Source organism: Xiphophorus maculatus, chromosome 7 (assembly GCF_002775205.1).
Source record: "Xiphophorus maculatus strain JP 163 A chromosome 7, X_maculatus-5.0-male, whole genome shotgun sequence".
NCBI lineage: Eukaryota > Metazoa > Chordata > Actinopteri > Cyprinodontiformes > Poeciliidae > Xiphophorus > Xiphophorus maculatus.
Window position 1 is genome coordinate 22,276,577 of NC_036449.1, and position 26,574 is coordinate 22,303,150.

The 26,574-nt window shown below is 38.7% G+C and overlaps 2 protein-coding genes across 3 annotated transcripts in view; one reads left to right on the top strand and one right to left on the bottom strand.

Moving 5' to 3' along the window:
• LOC102219075 (TSC22 domain family protein 1-like) overlaps positions 1-18,118 on the top strand; it is a 32,688-nt gene extending 14,570 nt beyond the window's left edge. The window contains exons 1-3 of one of the 2 annotated variants that reach the window (XM_023336809.1): positions 12,144-13,700; positions 13,910-13,961; positions 16,603-18,118. In XM_023336809.1, the coding sequence (XP_023192577.1) occupies positions 13,579-13,700; positions 13,910-13,961; positions 16,603-16,878 (450 nt within the window). In that variant the 5' untranslated portion in view covers positions 12,144-13,578 and the 3' untranslated portion in view covers positions 16,879-18,118. Of the gene's footprint in view, positions 1-12,143; positions 13,701-13,909; positions 13,962-16,602 lie in introns of those variants that run through there. The other variant, XM_023336808.1, reaches the window with a different exon arrangement.
• A 1,534-nt stretch (positions 18,119-19,652) lies between these two features.
• LOC102236776 (stress-associated endoplasmic reticulum protein 2) lies at positions 19,653-23,739 on the bottom strand. The gene is made up of 3 exons (XM_005807668.3): positions 23,516-23,739; positions 21,112-21,184; positions 19,653-20,371 (listed from the first exon to the last, which is right to left on the bottom strand). The coding sequence occupies exons 1-3, from the start codon at positions 23,597-23,599 to the stop codon at positions 20,331-20,333; spliced, it is 198 nt and encodes a 65-aa protein (XP_005807725.1). The 5' UTR covers positions 23,600-23,739; the 3' UTR covers positions 19,653-20,330.
• Between the last annotated feature and the right edge of the window lie 2,835 nt (positions 23,740-26,574).

Sequence of the window (26,574 nt, forward strand, 5' to 3'; positions counted from 1 at the left end):
GAGCTCCAGGATGATCAGTCTGGATTCATCTAAACGCTCATAAACCATCATCAACATTTCCCAGCAAATCAATATGATCAATCGCTCCCTCTGAATCCTTCCATTGGCGATGTTCTCCATCAGAGCCAAAGAGCTTCACAGTTACGCGGCTCACCTTTGCGCAGCTACTTATATACGTGTGATTGCATACACACCTTGATCACCTTAAAAATAATCAAACCTGTTGATTATTTTTAATCAGCAGGTTTGAGTTAATCTGGTGATCCAATTTTAGTGAGAATGAAATTACCCCATAGGTGCATTTCATGCGCTTCGGCACACGGACCAATGCGTTACATCTTTGTGAGACAAAAACTGAGAAAAAGTACTATTTACATTTGAGCGAGGTTTTCGCATCCTTTTATTTTTATTTTCTTTATTTTGTGTGCGTGTAACTTATTGTCTGAGGATAAATGCGGTTCAGTTTCATCGTTTACGTTTAAACAATAAAATATTAAAATCATGAAAAACATCAGGTTTGATGCTTCTTGGTCTAAATAACACCGAATGTAGTCAGATTTCAGTGTATTTAGGTAGGTTTTGACGCTTTGTCGTTTGATATTGTCCACAGAAAAAGTTTGCATATATTTACATAAACTTTGACACAAAGTTAATTTTTATACATGCCGACTTGTGAGTAAAATATGGCGGCGCACATTTTTTGTGCGCAAGCACCTTTATGCATGAAGCCCCAGGTCTTTATAATTTTTTCCTTCCAGTTTGAAGTAGATTTAGCGTCATTTTTGTGTTGAATTCATCACCATGGCAACATGTATTAGTGTGTTAATATGTTTGTTGCTAATCCATACCCGTGATAGCCCTGTTTTCTTCCAGATTTAGTCCTGCTGACATGGATCTGTCGCTAATCCGCTCACTGCTCTGTCTTCACCTGTAATCTGACATGGATTCAGGAAACTGGGCCAAGCATCATTACCTTAATGGTTTCACATATTGATTTGGTGAACCTTCCCTGATCTCAACGGCTAATGGAAATGCAAATAAGACAATAAATCAAAGGTATTGTCAGCAGAAAATCAGTGGGGAGTTGATTTTTTTCTTTTTTTTGGAAGATGTTTTTTCCACTCATGTTATCTGAGGTTTTTCAAAATAATTTGCTGTAGATAGTGACAGCTGTGTTCAGGGATGGCCTCCTGCAGCAGTCTGTATTACTGCACATCTGAAGAAGCCTCTGTTCATTTTATTTAAAAGAATGAACAGGGTTGAAATGAAAACATGATCAATGGTTCAAACGTCCTCCTTCTCTCTCTGCTCTTTGCGCCAGCTCTGCTTCCTTTGAGACTTCAGTTGAAATAAAAAGGCGTGATCTAAACCAGGGGTTTCCAAAGTGTGGCCCAGGGGCCATTTGTGACCCTTGGAATGAGTTTGTGTGGCCCCTGATTGCAGTTGGAAAATGGGGCAAATTTGTCCTTCCAGAATATGTTGCCGATGCAGATGAGACCTGCAAACTTGAAAATAATTGGTTGAAAAAGCTACATAAATGTAAACATTAAGGCAAATTTCATAATAATGTTGGTTTTGGTAAAAAAAAAATTACTTGTTCATAATATCATTTTATGTTTTTTAATGGCAAGAAAAAGCAAATTTTGGCCCCTAGAGACTTTCAACTTGGGATTTTGGCCCTCAGTGCAAAAAGTTTGAATCAAAGCCAATAATCAATATTGAAGGGTTTTAGTTGGCATATTTATTGAAAATTAGTCGGTTCTAGCATAAGTTGATGCTGTTTTAAGTACAACGTTTTGTCATATTTTGTATGATTTTCATTTTCACTTGGGGGGGGGGGGGGGAGTACAAATTAAACATGATTGTAAGCATTATTTTAAATTCTGATTTTTAAGATGTCAATGGCATAACGGAGAAAATACTCCAATATTGTATATTTCTTTTGAAAATATAGCTAAAAAACGTAATTTTGATTCACTTAATTTTAACATGTTGAGTTGCATGCAGACACGGAGCTGTTAAACGAAAAGCAGAGCAACTGCCAAGATTTGATTATTGATTTAGTAACGAGATGTGGCCCTCCACTGTCTCCCTGGAGGCCATCTTATCATCTTTTACTGCTGCCGTTAGCATTATTTCTGCCATGCACTGACTGAGCTGGAACGTGGTGTTTTCTTTGTCTTCTAATCCTGTTAAAGCCATGTTTCACCTCACATTATTTAAACTTAATGCTCACACACTCATCAAAACCTCTGCAACTGGAGTTATCCCCCGTTGGTCTTCTTAAACAAGTGGCAGCCATTTTTCTCTGGCTTCTCAACAAACAATACAGGATAAACGTAAGGAGTCTAAGATGCAGGATAGATTACAAATATGTTCATTTTCTCAGAGATTTTGAAAGCCTTAGAATATAATAAATTATTTATAAAATTAAGGCCTTGAAAATGTCTTAAATTTATTTTTAAGAAGTTAAGTTGTCCTTAAATACGTTATGTCACAGGTTTTAAATTTTGTGGTGGCAGGACTATTTAATCTCGTATATTCTATGTAGCCTTTTTTCCTCCTCAATCAATCAAGTTTGTTTGTGTACAGGCCTGTCGCGATAAACGGTAAATCAATTAATTGTACGATATCAACGTGATTTTAATTATCGGCATTATCGTCTCTTCTGGCCTTTTTCTCTTTCTGTTGATGACACCGAATGAAAAAAAGGCTTAACTCCGGTGCTCTCCACTGACCCTCCCTTCCTCATTTCCTTAGTGTAAAGCCCAGCGCGGTTGTCGGCCCATTTTCAAAACCTGACGGATTAGCCGACAGAAATCCTAGGTATAACGGTTCGATCGGGTTCGTTCCTGCCGTGTGGTGTCCAACAATGGGCACAAAATAATGGCTACAAGTCCAGTGAACTAATTTTAAAACCAGGCATTAATCAATGCTTTACTACAATCTACCTGCAATGCATGTGGCTCTAGTGTCAGCGTAAAGTCCTGCCTGAATGAAAATCATTAGAACCTATTTATGTCACGTTAACGAAGAACAGCTGAAAAGTTACCGGGTTTATCAACTGTGGTAGCAATTTCGCTCCAACTCCTCCTCTTGTCATTTCTATATTCTTTGCATGTTGAATAAACATTAATGTTGTTTCCACATATCATCTCCAATGTTCGCTGTGTCAGCTGTTTGGGATTCCCCGACGTAATTTCCCCTCAGAAAACACGGAGGAGAATCCGCGCTTTCTGATTGGCTGCCTGTCACATTCAACAGGCTGCGTTAAGATCCCAGTCGGGGAAAAACCCGGATTTAGATCAGAGCTGCAACGACGATCTACCGTAACACACCACACAATCTTAGAAAGACCGACGATCTAAGATTGTTGTAAGGGGAAAAATAGGAGCAAAAAATCATGTAGTGTGAATTATTGCATCAGGTAGTCGATGTGCCCATCTTCTCTATTTAAATCTAATTATTACTGAAGGGCAACATAATATAGAGACTTCATAATCTTTTGGTTGAATGCAGTATTTATTTCCACTTTGGCTTTATGTTGTTTAGTTTTTTTTTCAAGTGAGTTTTTTGTTAATGGAGACTGAGAATCCATTTTGTTTTTGGTTGTTTTGTTTATCAGTTCCAGTGTTAAATGTTCTTTTGGAAATAAAGTGTATCTGTCTTTGGCAGGAAATCGCATGCATTATTATGTTATTTCCATTAAATCGGTGTAAAAAGGTCTTCAAACAATATTATCGTTTATCGCAATAATGTTTGAGACAATTAATCGCTCAGCAAAATTTGCTATCGTGACAGGCCTATTTGTGTAGCACATTTCAGCAACAATTCAGTGCTTTACATCATAAAACATAGTCAATGTCTCATTTTTTATGGTTCTAAACTGGTGGGTTTTTAGTCTAGATGTAAGGGAACTCCCATGTTTCAGCTGTTTTGCAGTTTTCTGATTTGTGGTGCATATAAGCTGAATGCTGCTTTTGAGCGTGTATGTCAGGTTTGAGTCGTTTCTTCATTGAGATCTGTGACTCAGCGCGGTTGAGGTTACTGGTAACTAACTGCTAATATACCCTTGCTAACTGGAAATGGTATATTAGAACCCATTGGCTGTGAGGGAGGAAAAAAATGAGCAAGCTTTAAAAAAAAAAAAAGCCGAGTACTTTTCAGCTAGCTATCCGGTTAGCTGAAAGGGAAAGCTAGCCGGATAGCCGAAAGGGAAAGCTAGCTGGGTAGCGCAAAAGAAAAAAATGCTAGCTAACCTCAGTTTTTTGTGTCTATTTTGCAAATTTTTTGCCAGTTGACTTGGCGACGTTCATCTTCACCATTGGATCACTTCTGTCGCTAACTTTGCTAGGTTCATTCTGCACATGAAAGCTGGCTCGACGGCAGTCCAGGTTGTTTAGTACATTTCTGTTGCGATCTGGTCTTGAATTTCATTCAAAATGGTCTTAAAGTCTTAGATCTGAGTTGGTGAAACCTGCAGAAGCACTAATTTCTACGTTTATAAAGTTTTATTGAGACTGTAATGTCGAGGTGATGAATCAAGGCCTTTTCACACCTGTCTGTGTAAGTCAGTGAGGATTTGCTGCCGTCAGCCCAAATGCTTCAAAAGCACTCCTCTCTCCTACGTATGGAGACCAGATTGGCCACTCATCATTCCTCCCTGCCTCTCTCACTCAGAGTAGCTCTGTGGAAATCTCCACAGTCAGGGTGTGACTATGGGAAAACCACAGCCAGCACTTGCTGGTAACGTCTGTGCTCTCCTTTATCAAACTACAGCTCAGCCAAAGCCTCTCCGGCTCAATAGGCCTTCTTTTATTCATGGCTCTGACACGTCAGGTCCCCTTTTATCAATATTATAGAGCCCACTTCTTTCTGGAAACACAGCAAAACGGCTTCCTTCAAAGACACAACAGTAATCCACATTCAGCACTTTGTCGTCTAAGTAATGGTAGATTCTGAATTCAGAGCTGGAGTCACAAAGGTATGCAACCAGTACCAATATGAGCCACTGTCTTAACTTCTTTATTACCTGGAGGTTTTGGTGAGTTTACTTAAATCTGCTTGACGTGCTTCTGTTACTATGGTGATATTTAGGGTGTTTTCACACCTGATACTCTGGTTGACAGATTTTAGTGGCTGTAGGATTCCTCTTTTGTCCCACTAGTGTTCGAGTCACTTGTTTGCTTTGGCTGTATTTACCCAGAATGCCCTGTGCTATAGTTTGCTTGGTCTTCGGTCCATTTGGCGTTCACATATGCACTCAAACTGCACCAGAGTTCACTTTAATTGAACTATGATCAAGGTTTTTCTGAGTATTTCTGCTTGTTTCAAGGCTTATAGTCTTAAAATCAGGCAAACCTGTTGTCTGCTTTGATGCTCATTTTATAGGATTCTGATGGAAAGTCAGATTTTATTTCTCCATTAGTCTCACCAGATTAATATGAAACGATACAAGAGAAAAAGAGGAGTAAAGGGAAACGTATATTTTATAAAATCATTTTTACAGTCTGATTATTTAATGTCTGACATGGGTGCTTTTAAATTTACTGGAGAACTTAAAAATATTCCTTCTCCTTCAACAATTAAATGTTCTCACTTTACAACCCCAGTATTGAGAATTTGACCTAAGCAAATCATAATTTTAAAATTGAATGAAATGAGGGGAAGCGTTTTGGAGAAGTTTTAAAGTGGGGTTGGCTGAAAAACTCAACCTTTGACCATCTCAGTGTCGTTCGATCCGGTATTGAGAAGCAGATAGAGTCCAGAAAAGGAACAGCTTGCTTCTGTTATTCTTGTTCAGAGTTTATTGAGATTCATGGAGCTAAAACCAAGAAATCCGGGAAGAAACCCTCTTAGAACCTGCAGAACTACACTGGCATGCTTTAGAAAGAATCTTCACATATTAAAATGGTCCAGACATGAATCAATGCTCCCAGAAACTCTACATCCATCCAGACTGGCAGAATTTGAGCTGTTTTGCTAAGGAAAATGGGCGAATATGTGCAAATCAGCCTAAAGTGAAATGTGGACTTACTCTGGCACAGATGAATGCATTTTCATGCAACACTTTCCAGATTTATTTTAGGTTTCAAAAACAGTACAAGTTCCCTTCCAATCTATTCTCATTGATTTGACATCCTAGAATGAAATTGTTCTGTCTTGTGTTGCTCAGAAATGGATGTTACTCTTTGAAACTTTCACTGTGTTGTTCTGAGTGGTGAGTTCTGGATGTCAAACTCAACCAGGTGAACAAAACAAGTGTTTTTTTCTGTAAAGGTGTGCTTGGTGAATATTTTCAGGTGGGTGGAGTTTAGTTTTTGGTGTTAGAAAGTGTTAAAGTCGCGTCATCTGACCGTCAGACCTTTCCCTGAAGCACTGTTCTTTCCTGATCCACTCCAGTACATGATGTCTGTTGGGACAAGGAAAATCCCGCCGCGCTCCGGTCTGTTGATTCTTTGTCTGCCTGACGCTAAGCCAGCAGAAGCCCTCTGAGTGCACGTTGTGCTTTCTGCTAGCTGAAGCATGAAGGTGTGTCGGAGCGACCTTTTGACATACGAGTGAAAATGCTTTCATTCAATGAAGTGTTTTCAAGGTGTGGAAAATGCTCGATAGTCAAACTGCACTGTTTTGTTATAAAGTTCCATCTAACGTTTGATTGAAAGCTGAAATTTGGAGACATTAACAGTTTTCCTCGCCGTTTGAAATTAAATTAGACTAAACTTTTCTTGTTTTATGTCAGTCAGAATCACCAGAATTATTTCTATTTGCTAAAGTTTAAGCGTTTCGTTTGAGCAGGAAGGGAGTTTATCTGAACACGATTGGTTTGGATTTTTTAATACAATATCAAATACCATAAAAGAAGCAAATAAGTAATATTTTAATTTTTCAGAGCATTTATGTCCATTAAAAAAGTTTTAAGTTAATTAAGCACTATTTTTCTTTGTTAAATATCGGTTTAGTGGAATATAGTGGATCAGTGCATCCCTAATTTTACTGACAGGGTAATGAGAAACACCAGAAATCATTTTTAAAACTAAACTGTGTTGCCTTGGGCCTTCCTGTCCTGCAAAGTCAAAGACTTTGCTCAAAGTATTTGAGATTTTGTGAAGGATGAACTCCTACCAGCATAGCGTAAAAGTTGCTGATGTGTTTCTGTTTACTCACAGAACATCTCCGTCTGTTAAGTTCTTGGTGCTACAGCAGGGAAATCACCGGCCCAAACGCTAATCTGGGTTGAAGGTTTACGTAACTCCTCGCATCACATGACCACGCGTCACCTCCTGCACAGCAGCATCACTTAATTCACTCCACTCAGCAGCCACAGAGGGAAAGATGAGAGGCATGTTTACCGGACCATCAGAATCGCTCGTTTGAATCAGGAAGCGGCTCCGCCGGCTGATGCGTGCGCCGCCGTAACCCGGTTCTCCGGCTGAACTGAGTCGGTTGCTTCTAGGGTTCGCTTGTTTCTGTGAAGGGGATCCAAATGTTCTCACTGCGAGACGTTTCAATGAGGGTGCAGGGAATCCGGCTGCAGGGCCATGACGAGATGGCAGTGAAGCTTTTGTTCTGGGAGCTGGAGCAGCATCTCAAAAGGTAAAGGAGAGGCAGGTCAGGGGTCAGATGCTGCAGTAGCTGCTGCAGCTGGTTTTATGATGTCCTCTCTGTTCAGCCTTTAAAGGTTCAATCAATGCTGGATTCTCTGAACTTTGAATCACATGCAAAGAAACTGGGTAGGGATGAGTAAAACAAATCCTTAATGCGTCTTTTTGGCATAAGCAAATCCTTTCTAGCTCCGGGTGACGACCAGATTTTACTCTTTGTTTCTGTTCATTTTAAACATTATTGAACTCTCTTTTCTTCTTTCACCTTCATGCTCCTTTTTCTTATCTCCATTTTATAAAACACAAGACTGACTAATGTGATGCTAATCTTCCTCCCTGATGTAGCTGAAATAACCTGACACAATAAACCAAAATGAAGAAATAACGTTACTACAGTGGCTGCAGCTAATTGATTAATGTATCAGTTATTAACCTCTTAAGCTTTTTCATAATACAATATCGGAAATATCTCAAAAGAAGCAAATAAATAAGTAATATTTTCTTTTTAAAAAATAATAAAATACACCTGTTATTGCCCAGAGTGCTACAATAAAGCTTTTCTCTAGTGAAACTGAACCAAGTTAAGCTAAATCTGCCATTTGAGGATATTTGTTCAAAACATATTTACAGATATAGGTGATTTTATCATAAATGCAAAATGTAGCTAAATTTTTCTAAAGTTTTGGCTCAATTATTATTCTGAATGTTTTTTGTTTTTTTTCCAAAATCTGTACACTCCTCTTAGCGATTAATCAATTACTAAATTAGTTTATCATTATTTCAATAATCGATTAATCAGTTTGGCCCACAGCTGGTCTAAATCACAATAATATACATGTTAGCATCTCAAAGTTTCACATCAGTGGCATTACATGGAACATAATACTGTACTTTTTTCTCTGAGTTAATTTATTTATGATGTTATTCTTCTGCATAAGTTTGTTTTATTGTCTAAGTATTGGTGGGTATTTATTATATCATCATTTACCACAAAAAACTTGTTATAAGAATTTAGATTTATTATCATGATAAATTCCAATTAATGTTTAAAAAAGTCCAAAACTGTTTATTCAATGAAAGCATCAGTAAATACCAATCATTTTTAAATTTGATTAAATGCAGTTGCTGTGTGCAGTTTAGTGATACAAAACAAACTGTTTTTATTTTACTGGCGTCCTAAAGAATCGTTTTAGAAAAGGTAAAAGTTTTTCAAGAGCAGTATTTGTGTTTGTGTGGCTATAATTGCTGTGACAAAAGGTCACATCCACCCTGAAAATGAAGTAATACATAGTTATTTTCATCATTCCTTATCATAATATTATACAGAATATATATAGTGATAAAACTAAGTCCATATCGCTGTCTAAGCGATGTACTTTACTTTGTTACTGCCAGTAAAACGTCATCCAGTGATTTAGATCTAGAGCTGCAGATCTAAATCTGCAGCTCTAAATGTTTGGATGTTTGCAGATCCAAACATTTTCTCGGAGAAATGTTCGGATGCAATATTTGGCAGGATTTAATACTTCAGGTGTTCACCAGTAATATCTACGACCAGTTTAAAACACCAGTTCAAATCCACAAAGTGGATTTTATTAGTGATGAGGAATGATGGAAAAAGTTGTGTAATTTTCCCCCATCATAGACTCAGCTATTTCAGAGTCGGGTTTGTGAGAGAAGAGTTGAAAGAATGTTTAACAATCTGAACAAACATGTTTTGAAAAACATCCAATTTTAGGATCTATTCTTAGCGTTGACTCGTTTAAGAGCTTCAGGTGTGCAGGCTATTTGGGTGTGGATAAGTGGCTAAACCGCCTTCCAGTCAAAGACCAAACCGGAAGAGATCATGGCGGCTTAGTGTTCCTTATTTAAGCGTCTGGACTCCTGGTACAGAGAGTCCTGAGGTGTTTGAGGATCAGAAGAGAGCAGAGAATCTCTTTGAAGCCGACTTTATAGCGGCGCAGCATAAATCAGCCTGAGACTCACTTTTTAAAGTAAATGCCTTTAAGTTTCTTTTTCTACCACCACACCCTCAGTCTGTCCCTCCAGGATGTTGCAATGTTGTTTTTTTGAGATTATTACAGCCTACAATTACTGCTTTTGTGGCATATTTTTCAAAAAGTTGTGATCAAAGTAAAAAAAAAATTAAGCTAAAATGTTCAAGGTTTCCCCCAGAGAACTTGCTAAGCCTGGTGGTTGGACACCAGACCAGTCATTCATCCTGCGACCCGTCATGTTTTTGAGTTAAATGTTTGAAGTCGACATGAAATTTTAAAATATCGCTTGATATCACTTGAACACCAACAATAAAGTCTTAACAAATGCAAACATTTTCAAAAGACTTTAAAAAATAAGTAATGCTTAGCCTGGTGGGGCTACAAGGAAAGCCTGGTGGCCCGCCAGACTTATAATTCACTTATAATTATTGCTGCATATAAACTCTCCAAACCTGATTTTAATAGATGATATTTAAAATGCAAATAACATTTTCAAGTACTTTCTCAAAACAGCAGCAACATATATAAAGTTTCACACAAACAGTTCTTAAAATGTTAAAAACATGTAAAGAACTAAGATTAGCAATCTAACAGTAAATACAAAGCAGTTTTTAGAAATAGATACAAGACTCTCAATCCAAGGAATATACAACTGAGAATTTACACAATCTGCATGTGAATTAAACATTAAGAGACTATTTTCAGTACAGTGCAGAAAAATAAATGTGCAAAATGTTAATTAAAAATGAGTAAAAACAGTAAGTGATTGCACAAATGATTATTGATTTTGTTGAACAAAAACCATTTAATTTCCCTTTGGTATTGATAAGGTATTTTGATGTTTGTAAAGAATTACATGTATAGAGAAACTGCAAATTGAGTCATTCAAGTTAACACGTACTGTTTAAACACATCAGAATTAATAATTAATTATTACAGAACATCTCACAATAGTATTTGCAACAAAAAAAGGAAAATATTACCATTAGGGTCACAAACAGGAAGTGAAATTAGAAGGGGCAAAGAGGATTGGTTGAAATTCAGCCGAGATGCAGTGATTGGTCAGAAAAGAAAGAAGTAACCCTTAATGTGAGAAAGTGGAGCTTCAGATTGTAAAAGGAGGATCTCCTGCGTAGGAGCATGAATGTTTTTTTGTTATGGAGTGAATTTCTGAGGTCAAAATTTGAGCTGATAAATTATTTTTCACCAAAATCCTCCCATCTGTGAAGCTGTGACTTTTAGGGCGTGTTGTTTGAGTCAGTTTGATCACATTGAATCCTCCTTAAAGAAAAATATTCCACCTGGAGAAAAGAGGATAGCATGATATTTGAGTTTCCCATTAATTTTTTGTAATGTTTCCTTGTATTTTATGCAAATATTTATAATTGTTTTTAACCATTAAAGTGTAAAGCATCATGTGAAGTACCGAAATTGGCCACACAGGGGCAGTGTATGTATATACTGCACATTATCACATTGAATCGCTCCATTTCTTCTTCCTGTTGTGTGAAACAGGATTACAAATCAGTTCACATATGTTAAGTTTTACAAAACAATCTACTTTTACATGTAGTAATAAAGAGTAGTGTCCAGATCTTCTAAAAATGTTCCAAAATCTTCCAAAACAGAAGAGGGATAATTCAGGATTTTTAATGTAAAGTGTTTGAAAGGTTATAAATTTATATTTTATCTCCGGTACATTACAGAATCCAGATTTGTTGGTTCTGGAGGTTAAAGCTAAAGTACCGATTGTGGCTCCATCCATTTTCTAACCCCTTGTCCCTAGTGGGTCAGGAGGTGCTGGTGCCTCTCCAGCTACGTTCCGGGCGAGAGGCGGGGTCACCCTGGACAGGTCGCCAGTCTGTCGCAGATATAGAAATATTTGAATACTGTAAAGGTCTGCTTTTGGTCTCGGCCTTTAGTCAAGCTAATCTGTGTTTGTACTAAATTAATATACAGCTGATAGACTCTGTTTTAAAGCTACTAGCCTTTTTTGTGCAAGTAATCAGTCACATAAGTAGTTTGTTCCTTATAAAAGTGTAATGGCCAGTTATTTCATTTTATTGTTCTAAATCTCTATAAAACTGGCACAAAATTTGCTCCACAACAAAAACTAGGATCTTGAGTATGTGTGTTTTTTGTTTCCCCTTAAGATATTTTTGTCCGTTTCTGGCAATTTCCTGTATTGCTGAATTTTTTGCTAATCATGTACAACTTGAATCCTTTGGAACTTGTACAAATATCTAAGTCTGCAATGATTCCTCATTGATTCGAGTACCTTGATTGTTGAAATTCCTTGAGGCAAATTTTCTGCCTCGAAACTTTGTTAAAATATGTTTTACAGGCGTGCCGTGGTGGCGTAGTGGTTAGCGCGACCCGTATTTGGAGGCCTTCAGTCCTCGACGCGGCCGTCGCGGGTTCGACTCCCGGACCCGACGACATTTGCCGCATGTCTTCCCCCCTCTCCTTCCCTGTTTCCTGACAGCCTACTGTCACATAAGGGACACTAGAGCCCACAAAAAAAAAACCCTGGAGGTGTAAAAAAAAAAAAAAAGTTTTACTATTTAGTGATTGTGTTGCGCAACACTGACTTCCGCCTACGACTTGTTGGCAAAAGCTAAGTGCTAGCAGCATAGTGCCGGGTTTTCAAGTTCAGATTTCATTGAGTTATGGTAATGTCCGAGTTTTTGTCGTTTTTCGGGGAACAAATAAGCATTCCTAAATTGACTGGCGCAATGCCTGGAGTGTGGCCGCCTTTCGCCTCCTGGATCTGCTGCCCTGGTTCAGAGCGAACCCGGCGGAGAAGTGGGCAGCGAGTATTTATACAGGTGGAATGGATAGACTGAACTTAGCAGGCTGCTGTAGCTAAGGCTCAGTGTAGCTTTACAGAAGAACCAGAAAATAAATTTCCTACCATCCCGGTTGCAACAAACGCGTTTCGGCGGTATATATATATATTTTTCTGTGTGGCAAAGGAGCCTAATCCTGTTGCTAACATGGACATAAAAGCTATAAATGGCTGGAGAGTTAATCTATTAAAGTGGCTGAAGATAAATACATAAACTAAAAACTGGAATATAGGAATTTTTTAGAAGTGTATTTGTGAGCCTGCTGCTTTATTATTAAATTGAATAAAATCTCTGATTTTTGTACATATTTTGTCCATGTTAACTTAAGAAGGTTAATTTTCTTAAGTTAATCAGGTTAATTTTCTAGACTACAGCAAAGTAAATGTTAGGGATGCACAAATATGAAAATTTGGACCAATGTTGATATCCGATAATACTACTGCTGTTATGGCAGTATAAAGTTATCACTTTTTTTTTGTTGTCAGAATAATTGTTTACAACAGCCCTAGTCGTAGGCGTGTTATGAATTTGCTGGACTACAAATTGCCCCAGTAATTGTTGTAATTAGCAAAATAATGTTTTAGTGAATAGGGGGCCAAAATGGTTTCCAGCCCAGGGGCCCACAGTTTTGTAAATCCGGCCCTGCTAACAGAGCTTAGTTTTAAAAATCCTTAACTATGAAGCACCACCGAGTCCTGACCCGTCCTCTCTGGATGACACAGTGATTGTTGTCCTTGCAGCAGTTTTGTCCCGGTCCAGTTCCTGACCGCTGAAGGTAGTTCCTCCTCCTCCTCTTCCTCCTCGTCCTCTTCCTCCTCCTCTGCAGGAGTTTTCACGCAGAGCCGTCGTCAGCGGGCAGGTGGGGCGTCCCCGCATGAATTATTCAAAACAGCCTCCGTCTCCACCAATCCGCAGCCAGCTCCCCGCTCTGTCGCGGGATAAATTATGCGGGATTGTGGAGATCCGCAGTCCTTTTGTGTGCCGCTGAGATGAGCTGACCTTGGACTGCATCCGTACCGCTGCGGGGCTCAGGCTGTGCGGGACTTCCAGCTTCTCTACCGGGCCGGTAGGAGTGGGTGAGGCGGCGGCTGGACTCCGGGCTGTTTCAGTTCGTACGCCCGCAGCAGGATGAATGCGTCGTGCTACACCGTGGCGATGGATTTAGGCGTTTGCCAGCTGAGAAATTTCTCCATCTCGTTTCTGTCGTCGCTGCTGAGCGCAGACAGCTCTCCGCTGAAGCTCGACAGCAGGTAAAAACCCAACCAGCACAGGGCTTCATTGTGAAGCAGGACGGCGGGGTGTAGAGAAATTTCCAGATGCTTCCTGGTCCCGACCCACATTCTTACAGCGGAGGAGAAAAGCAGAGCTTCTCCCGTCTTTTTATTCCTCACTGCGGCGCGGCGCGGCGCGGCTGAAGCCATTGTATTTATTTCTCTCTTTTCTCTCTTTTCTCTTGCAGCTCGTCCGGAGCCAGCGTGGTGGCCATCGACAACAAGATTGAACAAGCAATGGTGAGTTTTCCTCCTTAATCTCACGTCTGTTCTACCGTGTAAAATTAAATTAAATCTTCTGTTACAAACGATAACTAAATAGAGTTGTAATTTCAACAGCGAAAAAGAAAATATTTATTCTTATTCCGTCTCAGTGTTTTAATGTAGCGTTATCTCATTGTTGTTTTTTAATTAATTAAATTTAAGATAATCATTTTTAAAATGCTCTGTAAAGCGAAATTGCGGTTTGTTTTCTGTTTCGCTATCTCCGTTGTCAGGGCTGTTGCTAGGCAAACTGGAAGACTCTCACGCCTTGGTATAAATATCTCGCCTTCTGATTGGCTGAATGCGCCGAGATGTGGGCGGAGTTAGAGTTGGCAGCCAAGGGATTTTCTTCCTCATTTTTCCCGTTTTTCTGATTTTTAAAAATATATATTATTTATAGATTATATCAAATAAAGAACAAAGGATCAGATATTCACAAATTTTTCAGCTTATTAGTGAAATTTTTAAAATCTATTTTAAATATATTTTTTAGATTGACAAAGATAAATATAATTTAAAAATGACAATATAACTATACAAAGTTAAGTGAATATGAACGTACAAAATGTTGATATTTATATGTTACTAGACAACCATTAATGTTTAAAGGTTTATTTTATATATCCAGTCCAGTTCATTCCAGGTTTTGCTTCTCTTATTTGATATACATTTTGTTTTGGCACATTAACCATTTTAGAATCGGGTCAAGAACAAAAGCTGCCGCATTCAAATTATCCTCCGTTAAACACATATTAAATATGAGTTTTTAGAAATTAAGAACTATGTTTTAAAGCATATCTGTTTAATTTAGATTGATTAGTTTAATTATTTTAGTTTAAAATAGTTAACTTATTTACTGTTGCTGCTGCCACATCATGACCCTTATATAAACATTTCTAAAGCAGGCGGATACGTTACAGTGATGTTATGCAGGACGAAAACACACCTTGTGTTGTGTTTTCACCTCAATTCACTGAAACATGTCTGTCCAGAGCCGGCAGGAGCTCCACTGTTTCAGACTATTAAATGCAACTATTGAAGAAAAGCTCAGTTTTATAAAACTATTATGATGATGATTCCTTCACAAATTCCTGTAGTACAAAAACTCATGAAATTATGTGTTGATATTAAAACAATAATTTTGTATATTGACTACTTGAAGCCACAGTAATAGATTCTTATGTCCCAGGGGCCATTTAGTTTTCTTAATTATGATTGGCAATTTTTACTTTAAACTCTAAGAAACTGTGCAGTTATTAACTAATTTATCAGTTAATTTAGGGTTTTAACCAGCGATTAACAGCTTTTACTATCCACAGAGCCACTTTTACCAAACCTTCCTGATATTTTTTCAGAGGAAAAATATATGTTTTTGTTTTGGTTCCTCTGGAGTGAAATGAGAATTGAGTTAATTACATTCTCATGTAAAGTAAATTGCACTCATAGATTTATCAGTTGTTTTTGTTCCTACATAAAGAGGCACCAAAATGTTTAGGAATAAACACAAAATCTGCAGCTTAATGACATTAAAGACTAAAAAAGAATATAATATTTCTGCAGACCACACACACCCTGGACACAAACTGTTCACCGTGGTGCAGAGTTTGCATTTTGCACTAATTCTGCTTCATCTTCCTCGTTTGTAAAAAAAAAAAAAAAAAAAACTGTGAATAGACATGTTTACAAAAATATAACCTTTATTTTTGTTTTACATTTTATTAGAGCTGCAACTAACAATTTCATGTTGATTAATCAGATAAAAAGAATTGACACATTCTGCAGATTCTTTAAATTTAACTACTGAAGTCTTTTTTATACAATGTTAGACATGCAGTAAACTATGCAAATGTGTAACTAATTCCTTTTTTAAATATGAACATAAACATTTTACTGCCTAAAATGCAGCCACATAGCATTCTTTTACTGAAAACCTGATTGTTAGTAGAGATTGAATCTGCAGCTAAAATTACTGCCAATAATTGGATCAAAACATGATTGATAGGATATCGCAGACAGCGATGGCTATTGGCAGCAAAGATCTCCTGTAGCAGTCTGTATTGGAGTGAATTTTAAGTCACCTCTGACTGAAGACACAAATTTTTTTTTGGTTGTCCATAATTTTCTTGATTTTTATGAAGACTCCAACCGTCTCATTGTTTCCAACTCTTTAACCCATCTTTGTTGTCATGGTTACTGCTGTATTAAAAAAAAATTTAGACTGAATAAATAAACAATGCTTAAGCCTAGTGGCCTGCCAGGTGGATGATATACTGGTCACTAATTAGCACTGATTTATTGGCACCAATTTCCTTTAACTTTTGGAGATCAGTGATCGGCTGATACTTGCACGTGAAGATGATCTTATCCTCTGATCTCATCTGCCTCAGCAAACGTCTAAAATCGACCTCTGACCTCTTATCTCCCGTTAGAGAGGTTTGATTGTTAGCCCCGCACACCAGGTCACAGTCAACCGTCTGTCACCAACTCAGCCACTTTCTTGATACATTTAGCAACAATTCAAATAAAACAGATCGGAATGGGCAGGTCAGGCTTTTTAAGGATCGGTAATGGTTCAGAAACTTGTAATCGGTGTCACTAACCGTGTGTGTGTCTGCAGGACCTGGTGAAGAGCCACCTGATGTACGCCGTGCGCGAGGAGGTGGAGGTCCTGAAGGAGCAGATCAAGGAGCTGATCGAGCGAAACTCTCAGCTGGAGCAGGAGAACACGCTGCTGAAGACGCTGGCCAGCCCGGAGCAGATGGCCCAGTTCCAGGCCCAGGTCCAGACCGGCTCGCCGCCCGCCCCGCAGACCGCCGCTCCCTCTGGACCGCCCAGCGCCACCGCCGCCAGCCTGGCCCAGCCCGCCTCGCACAGCGCCGGCCCCTCGGCGTAGCCCGACGACACAAACTGAGCAACCTCTCACGTTTTAGTGGCCACGGCGCCGCAGTTTGCCTTCCTCAGCCGGAGGTCGACGCTGTCAAGATGAGAATTTGCACATATTTATCTCTGAAGGATGCAGCCAGCGGGACGAGCGAGCGCAGTGGACAATCTTCCTATGCTGTGTGTGTGAGGCGGCCAGGAATCATCACACATTTGCCAAATAGCCCTCAGTCATCAACAAGAATGTGCTACCATGAAGAAACAGTCAGTGACGACGTTACGCTTTCATTAAAACGATCACTGTGTCTGGGTTTGACGCTGACAGCAGCAGCAGCAGGCGGTTCTGGTGGTTCTGGTTGTCGTTGTTTTGCTGAATGATGTAAATAAAAAGCGGTTCTTTGCCGAGGCGAGATCTTGAGAGATGAAGAAGTTCTTCTCAGTGACAGAAAAAGATTGTGAGCCATTATTATTAATATTATTATCACGTCAAAGTCCCCATCTGGAATGGGGGAGGAGGTTATTTTCAACACTCGGCAGCATTGATGAAGTTACTCAAACTGTGGGTTGAACAAAAACCTGGTTTCTTACGATGAAGATGATGATGATGATGATAAATCTATTTTCAGTATTTCCCTTTCAGGCTCGTCATTTTGCCCTCGATGAAGCTCGCTGTTGCCGGCATGTTGTTTCTTCAGCTTCCATCGACACTTTGGGCTAAGCTGCATTTTTCTTTTTTGGTAAAAGTTCAACGGGCATATGTACATTTCTGTATAGTGTAAGTAGGATGTAAAAAAGGAGGAAGAGGAAGGAAGAACAGATGCTATCTAGGTCACGCAGATTGATGCGGAGGAGTCTGTGTCAGCCATCTTTAATGCTGTAATTTCTGGACTTTGGATGGAGGGTTAGGTTATTTAACTGGCAACAACCAATGTTGTCCAACTCTTTTACTGCAACGTTAACTCTGACTGTACACCATTTCTCATTGCTCTTTTTGTTAAATATTGCACCTTTTGGGGTTTATTTTTTCTTCTCTTTTTTTGACAGTGAAACCCTTTTGGATCTGAAAAAGCAAACTTAGGAAGAAAAATAAAAAGGAAAAGGCTCTGAAGATGTTATTGTTTTTCATTCTGTGTATCAGTTGTATACTCATGTTCTGTGCATGTTTCTTCAAAGACCGGATGAGATAACATACCTACAATTGCACTTGACAGCCACACTTCACAACTTTCAATAAACCTGCTTAAGAGTAAAAACCTGGTCGCCGTCTTTGTCTCAGTCAACAAGATGAGTTCCATTAAATTTGTTTTCTGCTGGAAAACCTTAAAAATTAAGTCTTAGATCTTTTGACCTACTTCATGTTGCCTAATAGGCTCTTGTTGAGATTTTTATTATTCTGCAGCTCATGCAAGAAAGTTGTTAACCAAACTGAAGCTGAAAAAATGTTAATTCATAACTAAGGCAGAAATGATTAGTTGTACCTAATTTAGTTAAAAAGTAATCATCGTTTAAGTATAACCTCTCTACAAAAGGTAATTTGCTGAAAGAACAACACACTCAGTCCAAAAGTTTAGCCAAAACTACAAAGAATATATAAATTAAAATGAAAAATATTTGATTGTAAATTTTCTACCCAAGACTCAGGTGGCAGTTTTTCCACCTGATTCAAATAGTAGTTTTACTTTCACAATATTAATAATTTTATCCTAAATTAATCTCCAGCTTAGCACTACACCAAGTCGAGCAGACAGCGCTGAGCTTTCCACATGTTGATGGAAACATATTTTTGTTGCTACATATTATTAGTTTCTCGAGTTTCTCCACTTTTTTCCGTAAACTTTTCACCACTTTACTTCCTCTTTGAGCCATTTAAACCATTAAACTTTTACCATATTCTGCTCATTTAGGAAAATGACTACCTGTTTTGGTATTGACATATTCAACGGTTTATAAAATATTCAGCTTTGTGTCTACATCATCTTGGGCCCCATTGAAATAAATGGAACATCCCATAATTTCTGAAAAATTCAGCTAAAAACATTTTTCGCAGCCAACTACTTTTCAACTTCAAACGGCATTCAAACTTTAAAATGTATTCATATCCTTCAACTACTTCTGTTTCCATCCATTGTGCATGTTTGTAAACCCCCATGATGGCTGCTGGTTCCTTTCTCCAACGGGCGAGAGGCGGGGTCACCCTGGAGAGGTCGCCAGTTCGTCACAGGGCAACCAGGACAAAAACAAGCATGCACCCACACCTATGGAGTATTTAGGGACCAGTCAATCTGACACCTTTTGGACTGAGGGGGGAAGTTGGAGAGAACATGCAGAAAAACTCTGGGTTGGGATTTGAACCCAGGACCTTCTTGGTGCAAGGCAATAGTGCTACCAACTGCACCACTGTGCAGCCTGCAGAAGTAGGGTTACAAATAGGGCTCCAATGCCAACCTTCCTTCCCAGCTGCCATTCCTACCCCAGCCTTACCTGTTTCCTACCTTCAAACCACTGGAGAAATCAACCACAATATGCTGGTGCACCAATCACCATGACGACGTCACCTGGTTTGCTCACTTACATCTACAGTAACTAGTTACTACCCAACTCTGATTTATTTATTTTTTTACATTGTGTGTGAAAAAGCTTTGCACTACTACTAGTAGTAATAATAATAATTTTATTTATAATGCCATTTATATATTGATATCTCAAAGTGCAACAAAGATCTAAAAATAAAATAATGAAAAAATATATATATATTGTAAAAAAACATTAAGAAAGTTAACCAAAAATGTTGATAAAAAGAAACGTCTTAAGACTTCTAGTAAATAAAATAAGCAATTTTCTTTAGTGCATTTCTGTCGTGATACAGGTTTGAAATTTCCTTTAGGGTTTTCTTTTAAAAAACAAACTTAAATTTGAGTTGGTGAAACCTGCAGAAACCTTGAGATATATTTTTCTGCTCTGGCTTCAGTCTGCAGTGAAATAAATCTTATTGATCTTTAGTTTTAACCACATTTCCACCAACATGTGACCCAGTTTTCAGAACAAACAGTGACGGCTCCGACTGCTTCACATTTATTTGAAAAACAACAAAAAAACCCACCAAAAACCCACATTCTTCATTCGTACAGTACAGAAGAAAATAACAGTTATGGCACATAGTCAGCAGGATTCACCGCCAGCTCACACACACACACACACACACACACACACACCTCTATATACACACACACACATATATATACACGCACACAGGAGCCAAGCGACGAATGAAAGTCGTTTCGCATCCGGCGTGGTTTTAGACTGTCCGTAGAAAAGCTGTCAGCACCACAGACTGCAACACTGGAAACGCTGATGGGGGTCAGAGGTCGCTCTGTGGGGGATGAGGGCTCAAGTGTGCAGGTGGTGGCTAGCCGGGCTCAGTGAGGGCATGAGGAGGGGGTCAAGGGTCACGGCCCGCCCCTTGTGTCACATCCCCATACGGATACTCTGGATGATCTGGAATATGGCTGACAGCCCAGAGACGCACAAGTCAGGACGTTTCCGTGACCAACATTAGAAACTCAACGTTTGTAGAGTAACACCAAAAGAAAATATGTCACTCTTACACTCACTAAAATGTTAGCTAAAGAGCTGCAGATCTGTTCTGTTCAGGCGTCTCCAGAACCTTTGAAATTTTCCACCTTTTCCTCAATGTTGGCTATTGAAATTTTAATTATTTATTATGCAAAATTCACATTTTGCACATTTTTATACCTCCACTTAGGTCTATATTGTTTCTAAAAACAGACCAAGTGTTTAAAAAAAACACCCAGACATTTTTGGCAGTAAGTTAAGGCTTTTTGGTGTTTAGAAAATGAGCCGTTTCAAAAACATCCTGATTGTTGAGTCACAATGTTAGTAAAATCTGCAGCCTCTCATCTCTAGTGGCTGCAGAACACTTTAAACCGAGTGGGAGTTCACCTGAACTAAATACAGACAGAGAACGGTTTTAAATTAACAAATATTCATGTGATAGAATGGCCTAGTCAAAGTCCAGACCTGCAGCAAAAATAAAATATTGGTGCTCTTTATACATGGATTAATTCAGTTATTTTTACAATGAAGAATGTGTAAAAGTGCCTTAGAATTTGCTGTTTCGACTTGTTAGTGTTGAATAGAGATGCATGCCACACTATTCAGATTTTGTTATATTTATAAAAAGAAATTTAAACCAAACGCATAATTTTTTCCCTCCTGCTTGGTTTACCTGATCCACAAACAACGAATACAAAGAGGGCGAGAAGCCAGGGGCCGACAGGGTACTTCTCCTCTTGCGGTCGCTACGAGAAACACACACACACACACAGACACACACAAACACACACGGTGTAGATTAGCACAACTGACACAAAACAAATGCATGACGCTGCAAAGTAAAAGTGAATCAGTTTGATAAAAAGGATGATGATGAAGGTTAAATATTTTTGTTTTCATTTAGTTTAAGCTCTTCTGCAGTTTTAAACCAAACCATTGTTTCTGTGGTGGGAATATTTTCTGCAATTATTTAAAGTCAATAAAATAGTTTTTGGTTTTATGGTGTCACCGCTAACATGAATACACGCATATATGACATCATCAAACTGATTCTTCTACAGAGGAAAAGCATTTCTTAAAATATATTATTTAGTCCCTGTTACTTTGATTTTTATCTGTAGACTCCATAGTTTATGTTAAAACGTTTTGCCACATGTTTTACTAAAACACAAAGGTTTTATTGAAAATTTGGTTCCTGTTCAATAAATAAAATTAACCTCCTTGGAGACTAAATCGGACATTTGTTCCTGTGCTTAAATAATGACTAGATTTGGATTTTGAAATGCAGAGTGGTATTGAAATTAATATTTTAACTATTTCAAAGTAAAATAGGCTGACAATCACTAAATGTACAGCAAACAAATTGACAAGTTTGATACCTCACATTTCCCGTACAGCCGACACCAGGAAGAGATTAACGTTTTGTTTGAGAACCAATTAGAAATTATTTTTCCAAGTTTAATAGTATTTAGTTTGTATTATTCATTATACAGCATTTCTATCATGCTAACTTAGTTAGCTGCCTTAAGCAGCCGCTTAACTCATATATACTTTGGGCCAGCTCTCCCTTTGATGACTGAGTCATACAACGCCGTAAAAAAAGAGTTTGTCTTTGTTTTTACTTTTTTGACACACTTACAGGTTTCAAATCATTAAATAAATATGATGATTTAAATATACCAACACTATAAAGTAGTATTTTTTAGCGTTGCTAATCCGCTCTTATCTTGTTTTCAGAAACAGTGACGCTCTGCGCTGCACCAAGCTAACCCTAGCGTCTTGTTATGGACAGAAAAGTGCCGACTTGGTGCAGAGTTTGCGTTTCCTTCCCACTGTGGGCTCAGAGTGCGTCGAAGGACCGGCGTCACCGTGAGGTCATGCGTTTGTTGCGTGTTTGTGGGGGAAGCTTTTAGTCAGTCAGGGATGATGTAAACAAAGCTGGAGGAAGAGAGGGAGTAGGTGGAAAACAAAAACATCTTCAGATGCCGGTTTACACTCAACTGAAAGAAGCTCCAAGATGATGCGTGAAATTTGTTCTTTCCCACAGCAAATTATTTGAATAAAGTCAACTCTCATTTCTTTATATTTTGTTTCAAAAGAGCAGAGGAGGAGATGAAGAGTCTAACAGATGGAACAACATGAGATCTGGACAGACGAAGACGAGGAGGATATCAGATGAGTTATTTGTCACAGTTTTAACGCAACAGAAGAGAATCAGAAACTCCAAGAGTTTGTAATTTAAATTAAAAAATCTGTAATTATTCACTATGGATGAATTTATTCATAGTAGCAACAGATAAAAAAAAGTCAGAGAGACGCAGAAAAATAAAAATAGTTAAACAAAGGAGGGAAGAGAAAAAGATGCATGGGTAGAAGAAGGGAAGGAAGGAAACAAAAGAAGACATAAAAACTTAAGGAAAGAAGGAAGGAGAACACAATGTAGGACACAAGGAAGGAAGGAAGAAACAAGGAAGGCACAATGAAGTACATAAGGAAAGAAGGAACAAAGTATACAAGGAAGAAGGAAGGAAGGAAAAAACAATGAAGGACACAGGGGAAGAAGGGACAACAGAAACAAGGAAGAAAAGTAGGAAGGGATGAAAGAAGAAAAAAGAAAGAAATGAAGCACAACAAAGCATACAAGCAAGTAAGGTTGTTTTTTGTTTTGTTTAGAAAAGGCTGCTAATCAAATAAAACATTTTATTTAAAAAAAATGCTCATACTCCTGGCTTTGTTTGTTTTTAAAGGAAATTTAGGAACAGTGTTATGAGTCCAAACTTCTGATTGTTGAATCTTTACACACAATATAATACATTTCTTATAAAATGACTTTAAATTAACACCATAGATTTCTGAGGTGGGCTAAGCCCCCCAATAGCTCAGAGCCCTAGTTCCGCCTCTGCTTTACAACAGCATATACCTGTAGCAAGCAGCAGCAGTCTAAATCTATTAATGGAAATAAACAAAACTCCTCATCTGCTATAATGGACATGATTATCTCCCTCCTACCGGGCTGAACGTCACCTGTCTGGGCTAATATGTCATGTTGGCATCTGGCTGTCACTCTAACGGCTCACCAGCGTCTTGGCTACGTTTCCTCTCTGCGTGATGTTCTTGCTGTGTTTCTCGTTGGCCATCCGGATCCTCTGTTTGGCCACCATCTTCCAGGGAAACGACACAATCAGGGGCTTACACTCTGTTTAGCCTGTTATTTTCCTCTGATGCTGCAGGCTGACCACAGCACCGCCGCGTCAAGCTAGCGCAGCTCAGTTGCTAGGAGACCAGAAACTCGCGGGTCAACCTTCAAAGTAAGAGCACAGAATGTATGTTTTTGTTTTTAAATCACAGCGCGTCAAGAACACGAAGAAATTACTTTTCAACCGCAAAACGTTGATAAAAGTGACCTTGTATTATCATGTTGAGAGGCATCCAGAGTGTTGAAAATAAGTGTCGCGGACCTATTAAGGCGCATGCGCAGGCATGCGTACTCACTGTATGCTACTCTGACAGGGTATGCTAATCGGCCACGGCCTCCAGTTTCACCAGTAAAAGACAAGTGGGTCAGTTAGCAGAGAAACCTGTAGGATTTGATCTAATAAAACAACAATAAAAAGGATTTTCCCTCTTTTATTCCTTATAAATTGTTTTCATAAAGTCAACAAGCTGATTAGATTTCTTTTAATGTCATATTCATCATTTGATTATGAATCAACTGTTTAGACAAGTCCGTCTGTTTTCCTTTTTTCCTCCCTGTTGGGAGTTTTTGTTTATTGTTTTAAAAATATTTTTTCTCCAAGCAAAGTCTTTGATTCAGTTGCTAAGCAACCGCTGCTCTCCTCTCCCTGGCTTTCGCTCTCGACATCCAGCAAGCTCGTCTCATCAGAGGCAGAAAACAAAAACAAAAACATGTGTACTCTTTATATTAGGTAAAAAATGTGTCCTTAATGTCCCCCCTGCATGGTCAGGCTGCTGCTTTTAAAGTTTTGGATCAATATCCTGCTGAAGGACCCGCTGATGACTCATTTTTATTTTTTTATTTGATTTTAATTTAAATCTGCTTGTAAAACAGCTCATGATGTTCCTGGACCCTTGGAAGAGAAACCGGCTCACAGCATGACAGATCCTGCACCATGCTAACCAGTTTTTCACTGAAACGTTTGATCTGAGACATTTTAGAAAAATAAAATAAAATAAAAAATACAGCATGAAATCCACATATTTACATTTGTGAAGGTAGGACAGAAAGTTATTTTTTCCATCTTCACTCCCAGCTCTCTTTTGCTCTTTTTTCAATGAATACTGGAATTATTTAAAAAATGTGGAAGATCTCATATTATCTGTTGGAAAACATGAGCCAGATTTGTCTACATTTTAATGTTATTTAGTTATTTTTCCTTCTTTGTGTCAGACATATTTTCCAGTTTAGAAGAACTGGCATCATGCTTTATAAAGAATTGCATCAGTCATGAGAATATATATTTAATACACCTTATAAAACATAGTAGATTCCAAATTATGTTCCAATATAAATAAAAAATAGAATAGAAATATACATAAAACACAGTCTTTTAGCATATAGAAATTTTATATCAACTTTAAATACTTAAATACTAGAAAATTCCAACAATTTTTCTTGTAAAATGTACAGTAAATAAACAGGAAATAAATAATAAACACATTCTGAAGTGAAATTGCTAAAATTACATATTTAATAAGGTATTAGACAGAATATTGTTACATTTTCAAGATTTGTTTGGTTTAGCTAAACTAAATTCAAGAATATTTTAAATTCATTTAAAATATAACCTTAAAAACAGAAGCTGGATGTTATAGTAATTGGAAATATCCAAGTTTCTTCAAATAGTTGTTGTAAATGTTAAGGGTTTTCAGCAGGATGATTCTTCACCTTATGAAGAATCATCTATTGTTTTCTCTGACAATACATTTTCTATTGCCAGAGAAAATCTGAAGAAGTTAATAATAGGTGTATGTTCTACTAATTTTTAAAAGTATTTCATCCTAACTTTTATAAAATATTCAACATTTTAATATCAAATTTGGTCAGGTTTGTATGTGCAAATAATTTCAATTTGCTTTCCTGCGTTCACAGCATAAATGCATTCAATATAAATATAACTTTATATGTAACTGTTAGGCCAAATAAATGGATTCATGATTATATTACAGCTGAGTGAAGCTGACACCCAATTGAACTGGGTGATGGGAAATTCCCATGGAGATTGAATAAAAATCCTGCGGTCTTCCACACATGAAGAGGCCCTGGCATGGTGTTAAACTTTTATATGAAACCCTACCTTGTTGTATTTGTACAAGTTCAATCATGTAAGAAATTGGTTGCTTGTTTGGAACTGTGGTTTGTTTCTATGCTTTCAAAAATATTTACCCTGGATTCAAGTCCAAGCAAAATGTATGTAGTGGTATGTGTACAAGTTCAAATTTTGCAGTTGTCATGCATCCTGGGTTCAAGTCCAGGTAAGTGCATGGCTTTTAGATCTTATGTCAAGTAGCATAGTATTTGTAGAAGTTCTAGCGATTCATGTGTTGGGCGCTCTGGTGGCACAGTGGTTTGAGTCTGTGAATGTGGCCCAGTTAACCTGGGTTCAAGACCTGTGCAGAGAGAGAGAGAGCGCTCTCTGCCTGGGCTGGCTGAGCCAGGCTCTCTGACTGGGCTGGCTGAGCTGGGTGACCCAGGCTCTCTGACTGGGCTGGGTGAGCCCAGGCTCTCTGACTGGACTGGCTGAGCTGGGTGACCCAGGCTCTCTGACTGGGCTGGCTGAGCCAGGCTCTCTGCCTGGGCTGGCTGAGCTGGGTGAGCCCAGGCTCTCTGGCTGAGCTGGCTGAGCCAGGCTCTCTGACTGAGCTGGCTGAGCCAGGCTCTCTGCCTGGGCTGGCTGAGCTGGGTGAGCCCAGGCTCTCTGACTGGGCTGGCTGAGCCAGGCTCTCTGGGTGAGCTGGCTGAGCTGGTGAGCCCAGGCTCTCTGCCTGAGCTGGCTGACCCAGGCTCTCTGCCTGGGCTGGCTGAGCCAGGCTCTCTGGGTGAGCTGGGTGAGCCAGGCTTTCTGACTGGGCTGGCTGAGCTGGGTGAGCCCAGGCTCTCTGACTGGGCTGGGTGAGC